This window comes from Ostrinia furnacalis, unplaced genomic scaffold (assembly GCF_004193835.3).
Source record: "Ostrinia furnacalis isolate ACB-3 unplaced genomic scaffold, ASM419383v2 OfSCF6199, whole genome shotgun sequence".
NCBI classification, from domain to species: domain Eukaryota; kingdom Metazoa; phylum Arthropoda; class Insecta; order Lepidoptera; family Crambidae; genus Ostrinia; species Ostrinia furnacalis.
Genome location: NW_021136438.1, coordinates 186,139 through 206,307, shown reverse-complemented (window position 1 = coordinate 206,307; position 20,169 = coordinate 186,139). Strand labels below are relative to the sequence as shown.

General features: G+C 37.9%; 3 protein-coding genes across 3 annotated transcripts; 1 reads left to right on the top strand and 2 right to left on the bottom strand.

Moving 5' to 3' along the window:
* Positions 1-1,357: 1,357 nt before the first annotated feature.
* On the bottom strand, positions 1,358-12,712 carry Dsor1 (mitogen-activated protein kinase kinase 1). Its single transcript, XM_028317362.1, has 9 exons — positions 12,397-12,712; positions 11,842-12,011; positions 11,410-11,685; positions 10,995-11,188; positions 4,719-4,791; positions 4,359-4,450; positions 3,439-3,606; positions 2,759-2,914; positions 1,358-2,500 (listed from the first exon to the last, which is right to left on the bottom strand). Exons 1-8 carry the CDS (start codon positions 12,513-12,515, stop codon positions 2,795-2,797), a joined length of 1,212 nt encoding a protein of 403 aa, XP_028173163.1. The 5' UTR covers positions 12,516-12,712; the 3' UTR covers positions 1,358-2,500; positions 2,759-2,794.
* A 388-nt stretch (positions 12,713-13,100) lies between these two features.
* LOC114362106 (chromatin assembly factor 1 subunit A) lies at positions 13,101-18,377 on the bottom strand. Its single transcript, XM_028317375.1, has 6 exons — positions 17,117-18,377; positions 16,498-16,738; positions 15,193-15,654; positions 14,929-15,107; positions 14,431-14,589; positions 13,101-13,850 (listed from the first exon to the last, which is right to left on the bottom strand). The coding sequence occupies exons 1-6, from the start codon at positions 18,218-18,220 to the stop codon at positions 13,386-13,388; spliced, it is 2,610 nt and encodes an 869-aa protein (XP_028173176.1). The 5' UTR covers positions 18,221-18,377; the 3' UTR covers positions 13,101-13,385.
* Positions 18,378-18,878: 501 nt separating this feature from the next.
* Positions 18,879-19,773, top strand: LOC114362100 (basic proline-rich protein). The gene is made up of 2 exons (XM_028317369.1): positions 18,879-19,219; positions 19,552-19,773. The coding sequence occupies exons 1-2, from the start codon at positions 18,947-18,949 to the stop codon at positions 19,771-19,773; spliced, it is 495 nt and encodes a 164-aa protein (XP_028173170.1). The 5' UTR covers positions 18,879-18,946.
* The last annotated feature ends 396 nt before the right edge of the window (positions 19,774-20,169 follow it).

The window sequence follows — 20,169 nt, the reverse complement described above, 5'->3', positions numbered from 1 at the left end:
ACATTATAAATTCATATTCACAGCATTTAAATAATGCTCTAAACAAATAACGAAGAAACTTTAAATTTGAAGTCATAATAAGCTATAGCAAATAATGGTTGCATTTAACAACTTACTATATTTTAGATGACCATGCTAGTAAACGTTTAGGTGTTTTCCATTTTACAACGGCAATAATAAAGTCACATGCCGTTGCCAATGATGGTAAATGAAAATACGCACTATTGCAACGCATCGTGAAAAGAAACAAACATAATGTCTATTTACGTGCAACTAAAGTCAAGTTTTTAAACAAGTCAAACCAATGACGTCGCTATAAATACATACAGTCCTCATATTCAGTACAAGAATATCGTTCTTATTATATTCTGTCAGTGTTTATTGAAAATACACCGTTTTTTCTGCTGCCTACTCTATTTAAAACACATTTAATGAACGTGCCCGAGTAGCAAACGACCGGATTAAAGGATCCCACTGCATTAAGTAAAGATAAACCCTCAATTGTTCCATGATTATACTTCTCAGAGTATCAATTTTAAATTTCCAATAAAAATCTTTCGAAATAACTCTACGACATCGTAATAATTTAAACTTAACTCTAGCACAGTGATTACACAAAACTAATACGAACAACTTTAGAATAAAATGCATACATCATTAATAATCACATAGTAGGTACCTCAATGCAAAAAAAGTTTTGTTCCTTTAAAAACAATCAATTATGCATTAAAAATCACATTTATATCAGCAGTAACATAAGAAGCACCCTTTAAATATCATCACTTAACAATAAAAGCGTCTACGTCTTATATAAAAATAATAAATGCTCAATAAAAACATACGGCGTAACACTTCATAAATCAACACATACTCACGAATAAAATATATTGTGTACGGTTACTCTAACTACACAGGAAGGGCTGGCAAACAAACGACCGAGAAGCGAAGCGTGCAGCGGTCAGCGCGGGAATAAGGAACGAGCCTCCCTGAGCTCACTAGCTCGCTCGCTCGCAGCGCGAGGCGAGCTAGCCGTAACCCAGGGTGACGCGGCGTGCTCATACATATTACATACAGTCAGCAAACACGCGATAAATACTACGCTAGGTGCTCAGGATAGGGTGAACGAATTGCGGGAAACACTAAAACGAAGCGATATAAAAACAACAAATCAAACGGATAAAGTGCATCACGTCAAAATAGGAAAACGTACCTACGATTTTTTATTATTTTTAATATTTTTTTTTCATGTCTAAAAATGCAATCTATGTTAGAGATTACAAAGGGGGAGTCCTGGAACGCTCCCACGGCCGCGCGGCCGTCCGAGTGCTCCAGTGCTCGAGTCGAGTGTCGATTTCCAGCTGACATGAATTACGCACTTTCAGCAAAGAAAAATATGTCAAAACACTACTAACATTTTCGACTTGCGACTAGTGAAATCAACTCTACTTGACCATTTATCGATTAGTTGTTTTTTTTATTCGTTATAAAACCTCGATTAGTTCGTCCACGAATGCACTATGTTTTAGTATTATACCCCTATCTATCTTCGACACCTTGTTATCGGTTACACACCAAAGTAAACTTTCGCGTTTTCATATAGCCTGTATATGAGAAGGAAAGTTCCGAACGCTTTATGAGTACGATTGCCAATAGTTGTATACCGTGTCCTGTGTTAATCTATGTTGCGATACTAAACACATTTTTATGATTGCTATTAGTTACCGCATTTATTTTAAACTGAGTACCTATTTCGTCATTGAAATAATACAAGTCGGCAATTACGAAGTCTACTTGTTAAGGTATAAACGTAATGGCGATCGTACCAGTTTAAAATCGATATCAAAGTGTATTATTACACATTGTTTTTCAATAATTCCTACGAAATTTACCTTAAGTTTAGCCAATTCTATAAATTAAATTTTTAAATTTTGAATTTCATTATTCGATTACAGGTATCTCACGAAGAGTACTAATTGTTTTACGATGTGATATGTGTCGATCGATCAATAAATGAGACGTGACGGTTTTGAGTGTGCCGTTGCGGTTTACCGAGTGGTAGAAACCATTTTCGTTTGAGGAAATTAAGAAAACGTTTTGACGGGTTATTGTCGACTTGCCACAAAGAAGGTTAGTCACAAAAAAGAACGTGTAAATACGTCACACTATCGGTAACCAATGGTTACAGCTTTATATTTATGACGAATTTACATTCAATGAATAGATCTTACGAGTGACGTATCGATTTTGTGGCGAATCGACGATAACCCAATTCGATCACGTTACCAAACGTGTTGCATTACTTTCCTTCTCATTTCCACTGTAAACTCGTCACGCCCGAGAATGTTCATGAGATGTCGTGTTGTGTTCGCCTGCTGATTGGACAATGGTATCTAGAGTTGACATACTGTGAAGTGCCACCGCGCGGTGCCTGGCCTCTACTCTTCTAAGCCAGCGTCCTCACTGATTGTTTCACCCGCTCTTTCTTGGGAAATGTTTTGACCTGAAACACCATTTACACATTTAATGTGGGAAAGAACATAATTTATCCTAAGTAGGTGAAGTGAGAGACCTATGTGAGAACCTTGAGTGATACCTGTCATCTTAATATTACTGTTGTAATAGAGTACAAGAGGCGAAAACGAATGAAATTATTAAAGGCTTACAGTGAAGTCAAAATTGGCCGTTGGCTGTAATTATTATTTTCTAAACTTTGGTTGGAGGCTTTTCATACATTTGCGTCATCGTGTTTGACACTTACCCTTTTTCGCTGATGAAAGTATGCACTTCTTGCAGCTTATGAAGAAAAAGGAGACACATTGGAATTTGGTGTGGAAGGCATGAGGTCCATCGTCTTGCACACCCAGCCCGCTATGTCTACTTTCTCTGCGTCCGCTTTGCGAATCCAATCGTGGCTCTGAAAAGATTAAGATGAAAAATTACGTCAATCACAATGGATTTTCAAAACATGCAGTAAGCCTGTTAAGTGTGGTCAGAGGGATTATGGTTACAAAAATCTGCAAATTGAAAATGTAACCACTAGATACAGTAACAAGGTAGCATATCCACTGAAGAAATTGATCATGGTGGGTACTGTAGTAAGTAGTAATAAAGGTAGAAATAATTTGGTTTAACAAGCAGTAGAGAAGGTAGAAAGATGGCAAGATTTTAATTAGTATTGGATATAAGTAATTATTGAACAAAAAAGAACTACACTAGTACATATTCTAATTCTGTGTAATAATTATCTTCATAATGTTCCGAACTTGACTCATAGTAATTTAATATTCCTACATACTGAAATTATGCAAACTCTGAGTCTTCCTAAAATAAATAAATAAAATCTAAGTCAAAGTCCAAATTTCTTTATTGGCATAGACTATTAAAAATAGTGCTTATTACATATCCTCAAATATTAAAGAAAATCAACTCTTCACTCACCATCAAAGTCTTCAAGTCGGCGCGCTCGTCAGGGTTCTTCTTGAGGCAGCGGTCGACGAAGTCCTTGAACTCGTCGGAGAATATCCCCGCTGGCAGCTTGGGCGGCGGCTCGTTCACGATGTAGTCTAGCAACTCGAAGATCGCCATAGGTCGCGGCGAGTTCGGCGCCTGCGAAACACGATTTTGAGCTTTGATAGCTACCAATAAGGTCTGATGTCACAATATCAATATGTACGTTTTGTGTACGCCTGCTGCAGCTTAGCTGCTGTTAAAATTATATCACGGTAATCGTAAAGCCGTAATTATGTTGCTATCGCGCTCGCACACTCACTGCGGGTGCCAGTCGCACAGTCGCGACAGCAATATAATTACGCGCGAGCGATAAGGATGGGTAGCTAGGGGTCATTGGACAAAATTCTACGTGCTCACGGACCAGACTATAGAATCCTGCATGTAAGCCCACTATTGTAAGCTGCGTAACTTCAAGCGGTAAGTACGAATACTTGTCTATGAATCTATGGCTCTGTGGACAGTATGCCTAATGCTAAGATATTTTCGAGCCCTAAAAATCAATTACCTAGTTTTCATTTTTCAATCAAAGTAGGTAAATATCGATATTTTGATTAATGATTATTCAATTGAGTTGACGTAATAGTGACGTCATCGGGTAAATCTGAAATAGTTTAGCATGCATGCATGTTTTTTATAGTCTAAATGAATATTTTGGTACCAAAAATAATTAAACTCTAACTTTATTACTGTATTTTAACTATTGCATGCCCGATATGGGTAACACTGTTGTAACTATTTTTTTGCATTGTGACCAGCACAAATTGTACACAGTTTTGGCAATAAAGATTATTCTATTCTATTCTATTCATGTAATGAAATTATTTTTTTTCAACGAATCATCAACCTACCTGTCCAGGCGAGTGATCCTCGTTCTGCCCGCCGAATATGGCGGCGAGGGTCTTGGCGTCGGGCGGCGGGATGGGATACATGCCGATGGCCANTGCGTGCCCTGGAGGCGCTCCGGCTGGGTGACAAAATTATCTACTAATAAAAATAAGTCGGGTTTTCCTTCCTGACGCTATAACTCCAGAACGCACGAACCGATTTCCACGGTTTTGCATTCGTTGGAGAGGTCTCGGGCTCCGTGAGGTTTATAGCAAAGAAAATTCAGGAAAAATTTAAAGGGGATAAAACGGGATCCACGCGCACTAAGTCGCGGGCGGCCGCTAGTTAACAATGAGTAAAAGAGGACGTTTAAACAATAGCTATCTCCACCAGCGACAGCCCGAGCGACCAGATGTCCGACAGGACGGAGTAGTGCGTGCCTTGGAGGCGCTCCGGCTGGGTGACAAAATTATTAACAATAAGTAAAAGAGGTCGTTTAGAGCTATATTTCACCGGGACACCATGGCGGCGCAACCAGTCGCCGCTATCAACAAAATGTATACAGCTTTGCGCAACCAAACGGACACCAGGTGAGTAACTCTCTATAGAGCTGCATAAATTTTGTTGGTAGCCGGCGACCATGGTGTCCCGGTGAAATATTCGCATTATACAATGGCTATCTCCACCAGCGAGAAGCCGCGCTCCGGCTGTACGACAAATTGCAAATTAAAATAACAAATTAATATCCTTGGATGCGGGAAATGTAGTACTGGTGATTTTGACAAAAAAAAAACTTGAGGGTGGTCTTTCTCTAGCAGTGAATGTCATTGGCTAAATAAAATGCACCCACGAATATCTTTTACACACAAATAATGTGAATTTTATACTTATCAATCAGTTTGTTTTATTATGATTAAGAGCGTTTACGTCTAGCGTGGCATGTCAAGTTTAGGTATAGCCTGACCAGGAACATAAAAACCCTGGCATAGAGGCGCCTCAATTGCATTTGATAGTGCAACACTGAGTACAGTCGTACATGTGTTAAATTAATAGGCTAAATTTATGTATCAGGATTCAGGATTACGGGCTAATTTGATATTTTCATAAATTACCGAAAAAATATTATTAATGGTAACCTGGTTTAATAAATTAAATGAAACCATCAATCGAGCTAGTAGGATTTATTTTATTATTCATCAATAATCAAATTCAGAACTTGAATATTCAACTGCAATGTCTGCTCATGAACGCTTTAAACTCGGTACTTCTTTCCCAATTCCATAAAATTCAAAACTTAGAAAGTGACAAAAACCTTTAAAATAGGTAGTTGAAACAGACTACAACTAATTTTCATAGTGGACTGTACTATACGATATACATGTCAGTCAATTTGACAACCTTTGTCGGAAACATTATTCAATGAAAATATTGTCCGAACCGTTAGTATTTCTCTTCGACAAATACATTAACACATTGTGAACCACTTTTCTTTCACGACTATAAAAATATTTTAGCAATTTAATTCACAAAATCAATTGCACACATTTAAAATAAAGTTTGTTTACACTTTGACAACAATAGACTGACATGCAAGGTGACATGTCAATGAAGTTTCAGTTACTGTTGCCACTAAAAGAAATTAGTACCATTAGTTTTCCGCAACATGGCGAGGGTTTTTATGTTCCTGGTCAGGCTATAATTTCGATGCTAGTTTTATTCACACTAAAATAATTATGACTGTGTGCGTGTTCTCACGCTCTATAGTCGAACCAAAATACTTTGATCCACCATCGTAAAAGTGTGCCAGGCTGTCAAGTGACAGCTTAAGGAAACTATAAAATCTTCAAATCTTCCAACACCGACTCCATAATTATAAATAATGGTATACATTAGTCCTAATCAGTGAACCACTTTTCTTTCACGACTATAAAAATATTTTAGCAATTTAATTCACAAAATCAATTGCACACATTTAAAATAAAGTTTGTTTACACTTTGACAACAATAGACTGATATGCAAGGTGACATGTCAATGAAGTTTCAGTTACTGTTGCCACTAAAAGAAATTAGTACCATTAGTTTTCCGCAACATGGCGAGGGTTTTTATGTTCCTGGTCAGGCTATAATTTCGATGCTAGTTTTATTCACACTAAAATAATTATGACTGTGTGCGTGTTCTCACGCTCTATAGTCGAACCAAAATACTTTGATCCACCATCGTAAAAGTGTGCCAGGCTGTCAAGTGACAGCTTAAGGAAACTATAAAATCTTCAAATCTTCCAACACCGACTCCATAATTATAAATAATGGTATACATTAGTCCTAATCAATAATAAATACGTAAATTCTTTATCAAATAGTAAATTATCAAAGGTTTTTTACTATTTTGAGAATATTTTATACAGCCTATGTTCAGCAGAAAAAAATTTGAATTTTAATGGTGAGAGATTTTTTCAAATCGTTTCTATTCAAAACAAACTTTTCCTGTTTACTATTCTTTTTTTTATCCGGAAAATGCATAACATTTCATAACCACCAGCTGCGGGGGCAGCTAGTGGGTTATGTGGGGTTCTTCCTACCAGAAGGTGGGTAGCCCCTACACCCACTAAAAACCTGACTGTTTCTGCCATGATCCATATGAGTGATATGAGGGAACGGGACAGTTAATCAATAATAAATACGTAAATTCTTTATCAAATAGTAAATTATCAAAGGTTTTTTACTATTTTGAGAATATTTTATACAGCCTATGTTCAGCAGAAAAAAATTTGAATTTTAATGGTGAGAGATTTTTTCAAATCGTTTCTATTCAAAACAAACTTTTCCTGTTTACTATTCTTTTTTTTATCCGGAAAATGCATAACATTTCATAACCACCAGCTGCGGGGGCAGCTAGTGGGTTATGTGGGGTTCTTCCTACCAGAAGGTGGGTAGCCCCTACACCCACTAAAAACCTGACTGTTTCTGCCATGATCCATATGAGTGATATGAGGGAACGGGACAGTTGGGGACCATAAACTGTCCTCTTGCGCCCAGGGTGTCGGCGGCGGATAACGGGAGTGTCGGCTGACGCCTCTCGCTCCCCCTTTCCACTGAAAGTAAGCACACTATATCATAAGATTATTTGTCTCATCATATATTTTATACTAATGTAGATATTGTTTCCGAAAGCGAGCGGGTTCATTCCGTACCTGTACGCTTCATGCGTTCTCTAGCAAAAGCTGAAAATCAGTGTTCTGCCCTTTTGAGGGTAGTGTTTATACTGAGCTCTTTGCTTTTTGCATCGCTGCGGCACACATCACTCTGACGCAGGGAACTATTTGAAACACTAGTCATCTTTATCTTATGTTGTTTTGGCACTTTTGTTATGTTGCAACTGTTGAAATTATTACTAACCTGTGTAACAAAATACCAGTGGTGTCACCTAGTGTGTTTCTTGACTAACTAACTTTATTTCGATATTGAATTGAATTTCAATAGCAACTATACATATTATAATGTGTGTGTTAAAAGCATTAAAAAAAGTGTCTTACAACAAATAAACAATTTATCTATCTATCTCACGCCTCTTCCCGATTGGTAGGGAGAGGTCATTTCCAACCGCCGCTCGTTCGCTTAGGCTGGGCACTGTTGGAGCGTGTCAGTCTGCTGCGGTGACTCACGTGCCAAGACTGCAGTGTTAACTGACAACCATCTACAGGCTCTCGGCCTATACGGTGGAGGAATGGCCCGAAGCACCCATGGCCCGGTAGAACCTGGGTCGCCCTTTGTGTGAGGCGATCATGCCGTCGCACCCACTCCTCTAATACAGGCAGAACTGCCTCTATGGTGCTACGTAAAATTTGGCTGACGGCCAGGCGTACCCTTCAGCACTCTAGGGCCTAGATCCTCAAGCCTCTACCTTTTGGTTTCCACCTCTCGTGGTGCACGTACACGTACATTTCCCCTTGGGACCTATGGTCACCTCGCAACTGGCATCTATTCTCGGTTGTCGACACTAGCTTTGTCGCCACTGAGGATAAATGGCATAAATAAAAATGGAAAATGAAAATGAAATTTTTTTATTGCTACACTAAAAAATAAATTACTTACATGTGAATGGGTACACAGAAATAAAGAAAAACAGAAAAAGTTATAAATAAAATTTGAATCTTATGATGTTACACTTTTGTAGGTAAGCAAAAGGTACCAGTCTCAGCATAATGCTGAGCTACAAGCTCAGCGCTGATTTTCAGACTGGCCCTGAAAATGGTCGGTTGGGTTGGGAGGATAGTGTGTTTTTTTGAGGCACATCTTAATTTTCTGTGGCGGTGTAGGTGTTTGAGTGTTTTCTAAGTGTTTTGTGTTGTTGTTTTGTGTTATTAGGTGTTTTGTGTTTTTTAATATCGAAATGCAAGTTAGGGTGTGTGTTAAATAATATCGATTGTCACCAGTGGTGACACATACTTTCCCAGTTATAGCTACAGGCTTTCTCACAACTTATGACAAATTAGAAAAATACATCCCAATTATGCCTAGTGGGGACGTACACAAATATTGACGCAAATGTCATCGTGCATGACATACGTAAAGTAAAAGTCAAGTAAGACCAGATGAATACAAATATTATTAATTTTATTTTGAACTAGCGGCCGCCCGCGACTTCGTACGCGTGGACCTCGTTTTACTCCTTAGTTCGTAAAATCTGTTGTTTGATATCATGTTGATAGATGGCGTTTCACGGCTTCCCCCGCATGAATATTTACGAACGTCAAAAACAGTAGTTTGTCCAGCACTGTAGATTTTAACCAATGACGATAGATTGCGCTTTTTAGACACGTCTTATTTATTTATTGAAATTTATTTGTCACATATCGTCATAAATTATAGCCTATAATTATGTTAATCTGGTTTATAAACAATAATACTGTAAAGTTTCAACAAAATCCGTTCAGTAGTTTTTGAGTGAAAGAGTAACAAACATCCAGACATCCAAACTTTCGCATTTATAATATTAGTAGGATTGTTATACGTCGCCACTAATGACAATATTTTTTTTCCCATTTATCCTCAGTAGGGACATAGTCAGTGTCCACAACCGGGAATAGACGGACTGCGGATACTATGCGGTATCCACGAATTACCTCAGCCTGTGCCTCAGTGATATCATGCGTTGCGCTTTTTTGAACAGTAGGATGCTCCACGACTACACAGCACTGTGCCATACTCGAGCCCCATATAGGACCATATAACGCGCGACGCAAAAGTATAGTCAGCGACTCAGTGCAGCCGGGCCTCCGAGATTAGGCATCAACCGGCTTAGTGCGCCGGCGGTAGCCAAAAGCTTAGGGGTGAGACGATTCAAGTGGCCGTCAAATGACCACTGTCCAACTAACTACAATCCGAGGTACCTACCGCAAAGATTTTCCGACTGTAATATGTTGTGTATGTTCCCCCTACAACTAGGTGGGACCCTGCTGGCAGAGCATTCCTATTAACTATTCTGTAACCACCTATTTATGGCAAATAAATTATTAGTATTATTCCTCTTTATAATATTAGTAGGTATACATACATAACTTGCTGTTCCAAATTTTCGTCATTCGTTTTCGTTTCATCGCTAAAAATAACTTAATTTTATTTTTCATTACGTCTGAAATAGAATTTGTAGTAAAAATAGACTGTAATGAAAAATAACAATAAAATATTTTAATTACCACGTGATCGCAAAATCTACCACCAAGATTTTGCGGATACACTATAAAAGTCCAGCTACCTGTCAAAGATCAACGTACGCGTGACACATGTCAGCAGAGCACCGAGCGACGTGACCTCACTCTGGAACGCCTCGAGGCGGACTGAATTTGAACGATTCGTGCGCGGCGTTTTATAGTACTTTTCAAATACTCATAGAAAAAAAATTACAATGAATTATTTTAAATTTCAAAGTAAATATTTTAGATAAGATATTCTTCTATTATATTAAGCTATTTTTGTGTTGAATAAAGGAAGAATATTGGTGAAAAAATCACTTTGATTTTTGGGTATTTCACGTTCTTTTAATTTGTGATTTCTTATTGTAAAATGCTTAAATCTAAAAATTTTCTCAGATAACTATTTGCCCAAGGATCTATGCTATAGGATATAAATGTTTGTTAAATCGTTTTCACAGTATTTTTATAAAAATTTCAGCTTGTAAACTGACGCTAAAGTGGAAATTTACAAAACCTGTGTGGACTTATCTTGATAGAATTCTTAAATGCTAAACTAATCGCAATATTTTCTCAATCAACTATTTAGACGACGAAATTGCCTAACTATTTATGCCTATAACATATTTGTAGTATTACTGGTTAATTATTGTAACGAGTTAAAAAAGTACTGTTTTTGCGCCGAACGGCGTAAACGCTCTTAACCACTATTCAAACAAATGATCGTTCTCCAATATGTGACTCATCTACGCCTAGGCGGTAGTAATCTAGTTGCTGATGACAATAAGTGGTGCACCATTATAAATGCAATTAACCAATTAGATTTAAGTAAATGACAAAGACAATGTACATTTGTGCATCCTAAAACTGCACACAACTCAAAAGTTGAGTCACAATATGCATTGTGCAAGAAAAATAGCCGATTTTTTACTTTAATCCCTTTTCTGTCTTCAATCATTCTGTACTCACCGACATATAACTCCGGGTGCCCACAAACGAGTTGGCCATGGAGTCAATGAGCTGGCCAGAGACACCAAAGTCACAGATCTTGATCTCGCCATTGCTGTTTACAAGGATGTTGGACGGCTTCACGTCGCGGTGCATGATGGCGTGCTTGTCGCGCAAGTAGCTTAGACCTTTCAGCACAGCTGAAGTTATAGTACCTGTAAAATATTTAAACATTTTTTAATTAAAATTCAATTGATAACAACTGAATTATTCATTCAATTCTTTTACTATTTGTACAAATTTATACAAAGTTAGTGATAATCTTTCTAGTAAATTACTCTGCAAAGAAAATTACTAAGAAGTTAAAATTAAATTAATTACAGTTACTAAGGGGCTATCAGGATCAGAATTTTAAAGTAAGAATTTTGATACAAACCTAGAATTGACTCTGGTATCCTGCCAGCTTTCTTCAGGATAAGATCAAGGGAACCACCATCCATGTACTCCATACAAATGGATATTTCTCCGTCACTATAAAATGCTCCGTAGAAGCCTACAATGTGTGCAAAATTGCACTCATGGAGGACTTTCAGCTCTCTGATGATTTGCTTCTTTATGGCTGGCTTCACTTCTAGATGGATAAGTTTTCGTGCCATGATGAGGCCTGTGGACTTGTGACGGACTTTCATAACCACTCCTCCATTGCCTTGACCTAAAAATAATAGCATATTGTACATGAAAATGCATGCTTAACTACTACAGTTTAATAAAAAGATAGTGTAACAAAGAGCTCAAATAATATCTGTATTTTCAAATAACAGTAAAGTAGCAATAGCACAATAAATTAGATAAATCAATAAATACTTACCTAGTTCACCAAGTTTCTCAAAATCATCATCACTGAGCTCTCCGATCTTCTCTTTCTGACAAAGGAACACCTCAATTCTGCGCCTCTGAGTGTCATCCATCTCAATTTGCTCCAGGCGTTCAGTGAGAGCCTCTATGCTGGTTTTGGACTTCCCGGCTAGGCCTTGTCGCCTTGAAATCAAACAAATGGTAAATGCTATACCAATCTCATTACAGTCGCAAAGCTTCTATGAATTAATCTTATATCACAGCAACAGTCTATTTGTAACCCACTTAAAATACACAATAAGGAATAAAAGCAGGAATTAAACATAATTCCTACAAACAATAACTACATGGTTAATTAGTGTTAATATGTATAAAAAAAGTGCCACATGATGTAAACCAGAGGTCTATAAAGTGTCTCTTAACTGTAACAAGCAACTTTCCAGGTACCAAAATCACTGAATAATAAACATGAGAAAATGAATACAGCTTAGGTCAAAGAGTGATTCATAGGATACTGTTGTCATCCCTATCAAAATATTATTTGGCTATTATGTCTAAATGTACTTACTCCGTTGCTGTAGCGGACTTCAGCTGGGGAGTCATGTTTGATGGGGTGACCGCCGGTGCGGTGTCTATAGACCCTGGTGGTAGGGTGAGGTTCAGTTTGTTTTTCGACATTTTACTCATCTTGGGATCACTTTCAACATTTATTATAAATCACTGCACCACTGCTACGTAACAAAAGTATGTTCTTTGCTATTTTTCTTAGTAGTTATACAATCGAATAAAATACTCATTCGCAAAACAACCACAAAATTAATTCTCCGAACAATGATTGTCGTCCATGGTATTTTTGTCATACGAGCAGAAAAACAGCTGTCAAAAATGTTCGACTTGTCGAGCTTAGCCACTAGGGATGCGCAATTTAAAGTGTGTTGATTCAATTGAACATTCAATTGATTGAGCATTGATAAATAAAATAATAACATACTGAATTTTGTAGATATTTATCTTTATCTTAAAAGTTTTTCATTTTGATTCGTTTTTTTACTATACTTTGCTGCAAATATTGTTCTAAAATATAATCAAAAGCTCCCGCTAAGGCCTTTAGACTTAAGAGACCAAAAATTACTGACTCATTAAAAAATCATTTTTTATGAAATAACCAGTTTAATGTTACATCACATAAAATACAACAGAAAATAGTCTTAAAACACTAACCGGTATTTACATGTTCACTATTATTAACATTAAAATATTATTTTCTCATGAATACAAAATCTATCACTACTATGTATTACAATATGAAATATTATTTAGCATACGCATTTATTTTTATCTTGTCGCAGTGAAAATTAGGAATATAAATTAGTTTTTAAAAATATGTGCATTATTACAAACTGCACGAAATTGATATTATTTAACCATAGTCTGAAAAAAAAATTAATAACTATAAAATCAACCTATAATATTTTGATTTTAAAACGGTAGTGCAATCATAGAGATTGCAATGAAACCAATGATAATAATCTTGAAGTACCTATGAAATTAAATAAATTAGGTTGATTTTAATTTAGTCAAAAAGGAATTAATACCAGGTTGATTTTTCTTTACTTCCGGAGTATTCTTTTTCAGATCACTCTTAGGTTTACTTTCCTTATTTTCTGGTTTAGGTTTCTTTTTTTTCTCACTTTTAGGGCTTTGTTTCTCTCCTTCATTTACTACTTTCTTCTTTTTTACTTTCTTTTTCTCAGATTCTTCTGGTTCATTTGATGGTTGGAAGAAAGGTGTTGGGTCACCCATAATCATAGATAATTTTCCAAAGTAGTTCCATATAGCGTCAACGCATTTCTCTGGTTTCCCGCCATCGCTTGTTTCCCACAGCAGGCCATACAAACGTGGTTTTATCTTTTCGGTTGGTTTCTTCATTTCGGATTCAAATTCATCTTCTAAGTGCTTCAGCCTCGCTTTTTGTGTTTCAGGTGACAGAGATAAAACATCGTCATCGTCCATTGTTGCTTCCTATAGACAAAACAAAAATGAAAAATTACAAAAACATCCAGATGTAAAATGCAAAATCAATATTGCTTTTTTATTGAAAAAAAATGTTCTAGGTAAAAAAAACATAATTATTAAAATCTAGTTTTATGCTGGTAAATTACACTCAAAGCGTTATTGGCAATCAGCTCCTGCCCTTGTCGCTGTCAGCCTCGTAACCTAGTAATAAGACTGTACGAGGCGCTACAGACCTCGTCGCTGAGGTACCCGTGCGGCACGAACACGTCGTTGTCGACCTCGTACTCGTCGTCGCTGCCGGCCGCGCTGCCGTCCACGCTCTCACCATCTGGCTCCTCCTCCCACTCCTCGTCGCTGTCAGCCTCGTAACCTAGTAGTAAGACTGCACGAGGCGCTACAGACCTCGTCGCTGAGGTACCCGTGCGGCACGAACACGTCGTTGTCGACCTCGTACTCGTCGGCGTCGTGCTCGTCGTCGCTGCCGGCCGCGCTGCCGTCCACGCTCTCGCCATCTGGCTCCTCCTCCCACTCCTCGTCGCTGTCAGCCTCGTAACCTAGTAGTAAGACTGCACGAGGCGCTACAGACCTCGTCGCTGAGGTACCCGTGCGGCACGAACACGTCGTTGTCGACCTCGTACTCGTCGGCGTCGTGCTCGTCGTCGCTGCCGGCCGCGCTGCCGTCCACGCTCTCGCCATCTGGCTCCTCTTCCCACTCCTCGTCGCTGTCCACCTCGTAATCTAGTTTCTGGAATATGGAAAAGAGGACCTTAATTATAATATAATGTTAAGCACCATCCTATCCTACTAATAAATTATAAATGCGAAAGTTTGGATGTCTGGATGTTTGTTACTCTTTCACGCAAAAACTAATGAACAGATTTTGATGAAACTTTACAGTAATATTGTTTATAACCCAGAATAACATATAGGCTATAATTTACGACGACCAGTGACAAACTGAATTTCACGCGGGTGAAGCCGCGGGCAACAGCTAGTTCAAATATAAGGATGTGTTACTGTTGAAGGCAATGCCAAATCCACCATGATAAAAGTTGTGTGAAACTAATAAAAATGAAATAAATACCTGATCTTGACCAAATGGTCTCCTTGGCTTAACAGATGCACTCTTCTTTCTCCAGGTACCCCAGTAGGGAGGCCGTTTATTTTCTTCAAAGCTAAGGAGTTTCGGTTTCAACTTTTCACGCACTGTTGGCTCACAAGTTATTATTTCACCCTCTCCATCTAATGGAGGTAACTCATCCTCTGAAAAATAAGAATAAATATTGATTTTACCTATAAGATAATCAGACTCGTAATACATAAATAGAATGCAAATGAAGGTGCTTACCAACTATCATAACATCATCATCATCTTTATCAGATATGGGCCATGTCTTCCCACTAGACAAAGGTTTGTGTCCTTCCTTCAAACTGTTCAGATACAAAACATTATCTGACTTCTGTTCCTCCATCAAGTTGTCTAAAGTCTGCTTCTTTTCATCACTTAAATTAGCCCTTGTAGTAGGTGCAAGCTTCATATCGCTTTTTACTGCGAAACTAGATAAAACACTGCTTTTGCTAACAGGACCCAAAGACGGCTGATCTTTCTCTGACTTCTGTTTTGGAACAAAGAAGTTAACGAATGCTTCAGCAGCCTTTTTCTTTTTCAACTCTTGTTCCTGCTTTTCTAGCTCCAAAGCCTCTTGTTTTTTACGTTTCTCTTCATCTCTTGCTTCCTTCTCTTTCTTTCTTTGCTCTTCCTTCTCTTCCCGTTCTTTTTTCTTTTGCTCTTCTTTTTCCTCTCTAAGTTCTGAAAAATATATATTTTACAATTTAAAAGTGGAATTTTATGTAGTTTCGTTTTTTATTAATTACATGACTATCTTAATAGTTATACAATCTTATACTGCAGATTTATTCACTGTGGATACAAGCCTATTGTTTGGAAATGGGAGCACAAGAAAAAGCATCTAAATAGTTGTAGTACTATATGGAAAATGTTTTCATAAAACATGTTCAAAATAATAAAAATGGACAAAAGAACTAGTGTTCTTTTGTCCATTTTTATTATTTTGATTTTTGTGTGCTAGTGCACACAGTAGATTGATGCACAGTTTAGTGTAGCATAGTGCAGCGGTTCCCGAAAGGTGGTCCGCGGAACCCTGGGGTTCCGTGGAAAGGCCGCAAGGGTTCCGTAAAAAATATTATCCCACGTTTCGTGACCGACGTTGTTCGCTCGCACCGACTTGTTTACGCACAAGGGAGGGGCAGGGCGTGCGGGCGGAGTAGTACGGGGGTTCTAGGAAAAGTATAATCAATTCGGCCGTTTGGTGTAGTGGTTCAGAACGGACTATTATGCCGAGAGGTCCTGGGTTCGATTCCCGGCCGGGCAGAAATTGAAATGATGAATTTTAATTTCTGTGACGGGTCTGGGTGTTACTATGTATAATATTTATGTATTTAAAAAAAAAAAGTATATAAGTAGTATATCCGTTAAGCTAGCACCCATAACACAAGCATTAAGTTGTTTACTTTGGGGCTAGCTGGCGCTGTGTGAAATTGTCCAAAGATTTATTTATTTATTATTTAATTAGGGTTCCTTGGCAAAAAAAATTGGGAAACCCTGGCATAGTGAATCTGAGCTTTAACTTACTTTTTTCTAGCTCTTTCTGTCGGTCCTTTTCTTCCTTTTCCTTTCGCCTCAGTTCTTCTTTTTCCTCCTTCTCCCGGCGCTTGGCCTCCTCTTTTTCTTCCCTTTCTTTCTTCTTCTGCTCCTCTTTCTCTTGTCTCTGTTTTACTCGTTCTTCTTTCTCCTGTTGTCTTTTTTTTTCCCTTTCTAATTTCTCTTTTTCCTTTTCTTCTCTCTTCTTTGCCGACTCCAACTTCTTTGCAAGCTGAGAAGTGTAAACAATAAACTTTAGTTCCACTAAGATAGTTTTTGAATATGCATGGCAGATTAAAAAGATGATGATGATTAATTTCTTAAAAATGATCAATTGGATTTTGTTAGTTCTAAATGTTGCTGCATTGAAGCAATTTTAAATTCCATTAACTAACATTTATTTAGGATAGTAAAACAGTAGTTCACAACAGTCACAACACAATTTCTTGTGGATAGAATGAATAGTTTCATTAATTGAATTTTTGAAATTCAATTAATTGACAATAGTTGCATTAATTGATTTTTTTTTACAAAACAGAATCCATTAGATAGGTGTCATATTTAATAAGGTAAGTTTACACAAAAAAAAAGTGTATAAAATGAAACTTACTTGTTTGGGAGTAAGATTCGCAGACGGAATTGAACTGTTCAGTGACTCATCTAAACTAGTTGTCACAGACGAGCTTCTGTTATGTTTGGGAGTTGAAGGGTTTGAGGAAGTAGACTCATCAAGTTTGGAACTGGACTGGTCCAATTTCTTTTCATTTTCTTCTGTTTTTGCTTTGTTCCTAGCACTTCTTTTAGGAGTGACTGCGCTTGGTTGGACTTCTTCTACCTCAGGTGAACTTTCTTTAGCCTCAACACTTTTAGAGGGTTCAATATCTCCATTACTTTGCTCTGGTGAAGGTGAAATATTTTCTTCATCTTTTGATTTTTCATTAATTTCTTCAATCAATTCAGTTTTTTCTTCCTGATAAGCACATTCTTCTTTTTCATTATTTTCTGAATCAACAAGTGCTTCTTTGTTTTCAACTAATTTGTCACATGAGTTAGAATCTTCCAAAACTACAATTTCAGATGTACTATTTTCAGGTTCACTATTACCTGAAGACTTTGTGACTCTTTTATTCGATGATCTGGTTTTTCTTGACACTTGTTTATTAGGTGTGGATTTTCTAGGTTTCGGAGTTGCCTTTACCTCAGCAACATAACTTGATTTGGTCGAACTATCTTCACTTTGTTTATTTTCATCTTCTGGTGCAGATAAATCAACATCCATCTTCTCAACTTCATCTTTATTGCTTTCAGGGTGCTCTTCTGTACTCGCTGTCTCTGTAGTGCCATTTGGTATACTTTTAGCAGACTTTTTGGATGTTTTCTTCTTCTTGGCTCTCTGAAGCTTTTTCTTCCATGCCGTATCTACTAATTTCACAAAGGGATTCAGAGGCTTCTCCTCGTTAGATGTTTTATCGGTGTCAACACATTCATCATCACTAATAACAACTGCTTGTTCTGCCAAATCATTCTCTTTGCTTAACTTCCCGATTTTTGGGGCCGTTTCAGCATCAGCAGATGAAAGCTTTCTTTTTCTTGTTTGCGGAGTGGTAGGCGAAGTTGATACCTCACTAATGAGTTTAAATGGAAGACGAGCTTGCTTCAGTACTTTTTTTGAAGGTGTCACCTCGGTATTCTCTGTAGATTTGCTTGTTTTCATGATTGTTTGAATGAAACAAACAATCTACGCTGATAATATACTCTAACAGCATCAAACACAGATAAAATTCATAAAAAGTTGCAAATTATAAGCTAAAATAATATCGAAAAACAAAATTCCTCACAAAACCACAACACGATGAACTTTTGACAGATAACTGAAAACGCGGGAGTTTTTGACATACCTAAACGTTCAGAAATCTATGAGAGCGGGAGGAAATCATGCGACTAAACTTTCGCGGCGCTAGTGCAGCTAGCAACATAGCACATTTCGATCATAATTTCACTTAAATTTAGCAAATATTTATTTATTACATTATTTTTGTATTATTATACATACATTTGTAATAAAAATCCCGCTCACAGACGGATTCATTTTTTAAAGCTAAAAAATACAATAAAAACCAGAAACAGCTATACTAGCGTCATCTATTAACGTTCCATTCTACGTAATGAGGTTACTATGCTGTGTGCAGCATAAATTTTGTTAAAATTTTAGGGTAAATAATAATTTTCTTTGAATTTTATTCATGTTTTGCCCCTATTTTAATGTTTAATAATTATGTAAATACTTACATATCAATGAAGTGGCTGTGGAATTGCATATTTTACAATGTCAACAAAAAATCAAATTGAATACTTCAATTCGACTTCAATTTCTGTAAGTCATCTCTTGGCTCAAACAAACGTAATTTAAATTAATTTAACACAAACAGAGGAAAACCAAATGTCTAGATCGAAATGGGATTACAGGGATGTATCTGTATTATTACAAGCCATTCGCAACTTTTTGTTAGGGAGGAAACACACTCTCCACCCCCGCTTTCCTTGGAAGGTGGCTGCAAGAAGTATACCTCCTCCTGACATACCTCGAGGCCCTGAGTATAAGTACTCCAACCAATACTACCATCAAAGGAACCCCTTTGAATCGGTGAAACCTCCGGTAGTTGCTCCTGTGGGCCTGGGGGGGAGTAAACAAGGGAAAATGAAGGCGGAAAGTGTTAGTAAGATTTCGGCTAATAGATAGTTATGAAGGAATGATAGTCGAAAAAGCAATCCAACATCTATAATGTCGTCCACAAACTTACAGGAAATTTTGAAAATATCCGTTAAAAAAACTACGCCGTTTGACGCGGACGGCGGACACTATTTAAGCAATACTTAGGGTACCACAGCCTAATTTTTAATATCATAGCTTCGTCCTACTCTTCTGCAGACAAATCCACCCACCAGCAAAGCACGGCCACCCACGGTGGTTCATAGGTTTTTAATTTTATGGTTATTTAAATATAACTACAGTATGTACTTTTGCATTCTTTAATGAAACCTCAGGTGCCCATATCCGGTCTTCCGACGCCCGGCGCTACTTGGTGGTGGGATGGCCACAGCTACTACGAGTGCACGCCGCCGCCGCCGCCGCCGGACACGCGGCCGCCCTGCCCGCCGGCGACCACGGGGCCGGCGCCGCCTCCTTGCTGCATCCAGCCGGTGGCATGCGAGCCCCCACCTGAGCCCCCTTGCCCCTTGTCGCCTGATAAGCTACCGAAGCACTGAAGAGTGTGCACAGAGTAATAAAGATTTTTGGGTAACACAGGATTTCAATTCACCTACCTATCCCCACAACGTAATCCGAAGTTACGAATACTTCTTCCCTTCTGGGAGTCTGGGAGCCAGTGTGCGGCAGTAATAGTCTGCTTTTTCGATCGACTGGGCTTACTTAATTCAGAACCTCACTGATTTATTCGAGCTTATTTATATTTGCTATTTTACTCTGTTGGATTTGGACGCCCTAATCTGCCCTAGCCCCTATCACATTGCGTGAGTTACTATCTCCGAACTGAAGATATATTTGGTGGTATAGTAGGTGGAGGATCACATTGGGTAAAATCCTCCTACTCGTCTACTAAGTAAATAGGTATTTTTTACCTTCAAAAGATAGTAACTCAGTAA

Bases quoted from the DNA above. Each gene is read 5' to 3' on its own strand.
- Dsor1 (XM_028317362.1), bottom strand. From the start codon at position 12,515: ATGAGTAAAATGTCGAAAAACAAACTGAACCTCACCCTACCACCAGGG. The intron at 11,189-11,409 runs GTTTGTATCAAA...AATATTTTACAG, and splicing joins GATACCAGAGTCAATTCTAG to GTACTATAACTTCAGCTGTG. The intron at 2,915-3,438 runs GTGAGTGAAGAG...TAATCTTTTCAG, and splicing joins CCGACTTGAAGACTTTGATG to AGCCACGATTGGATTCGCAA.
- LOC114362106 (XM_028317375.1), bottom strand. From the start codon at position 18,220: ATGAAAACAAGCAAATCTACAGAGAATACCGAGGTGACACCTTCAAAA. The intron at 16,739-17,116 runs GTAAGTTTCATT...TACACTTCTCAG, and splicing joins CGAATCTTACTCCCAAACAA to CTTGCAAAGAAGTTGGAGTC. The intron at 13,851-14,430 runs GTCTGTAGCGCC...TTTTGTCTATAG, and splicing joins ACGGGTACCTCAGCGACGAG to GAAGCAACAATGGACGATGA.
- LOC114362100 (XM_028317369.1), top strand. From the start codon at position 18,947: ATGTCTAGATCGAAATGGGATTACAGGGATGTATCTGTATTATTACAA. The intron at 19,220-19,551 runs GTTAGTAAGATT...ATGAAACCTCAG, and splicing joins GGAAAATGAAGGCGGAAAGT to GTGCCCATATCCGGTCTTCC.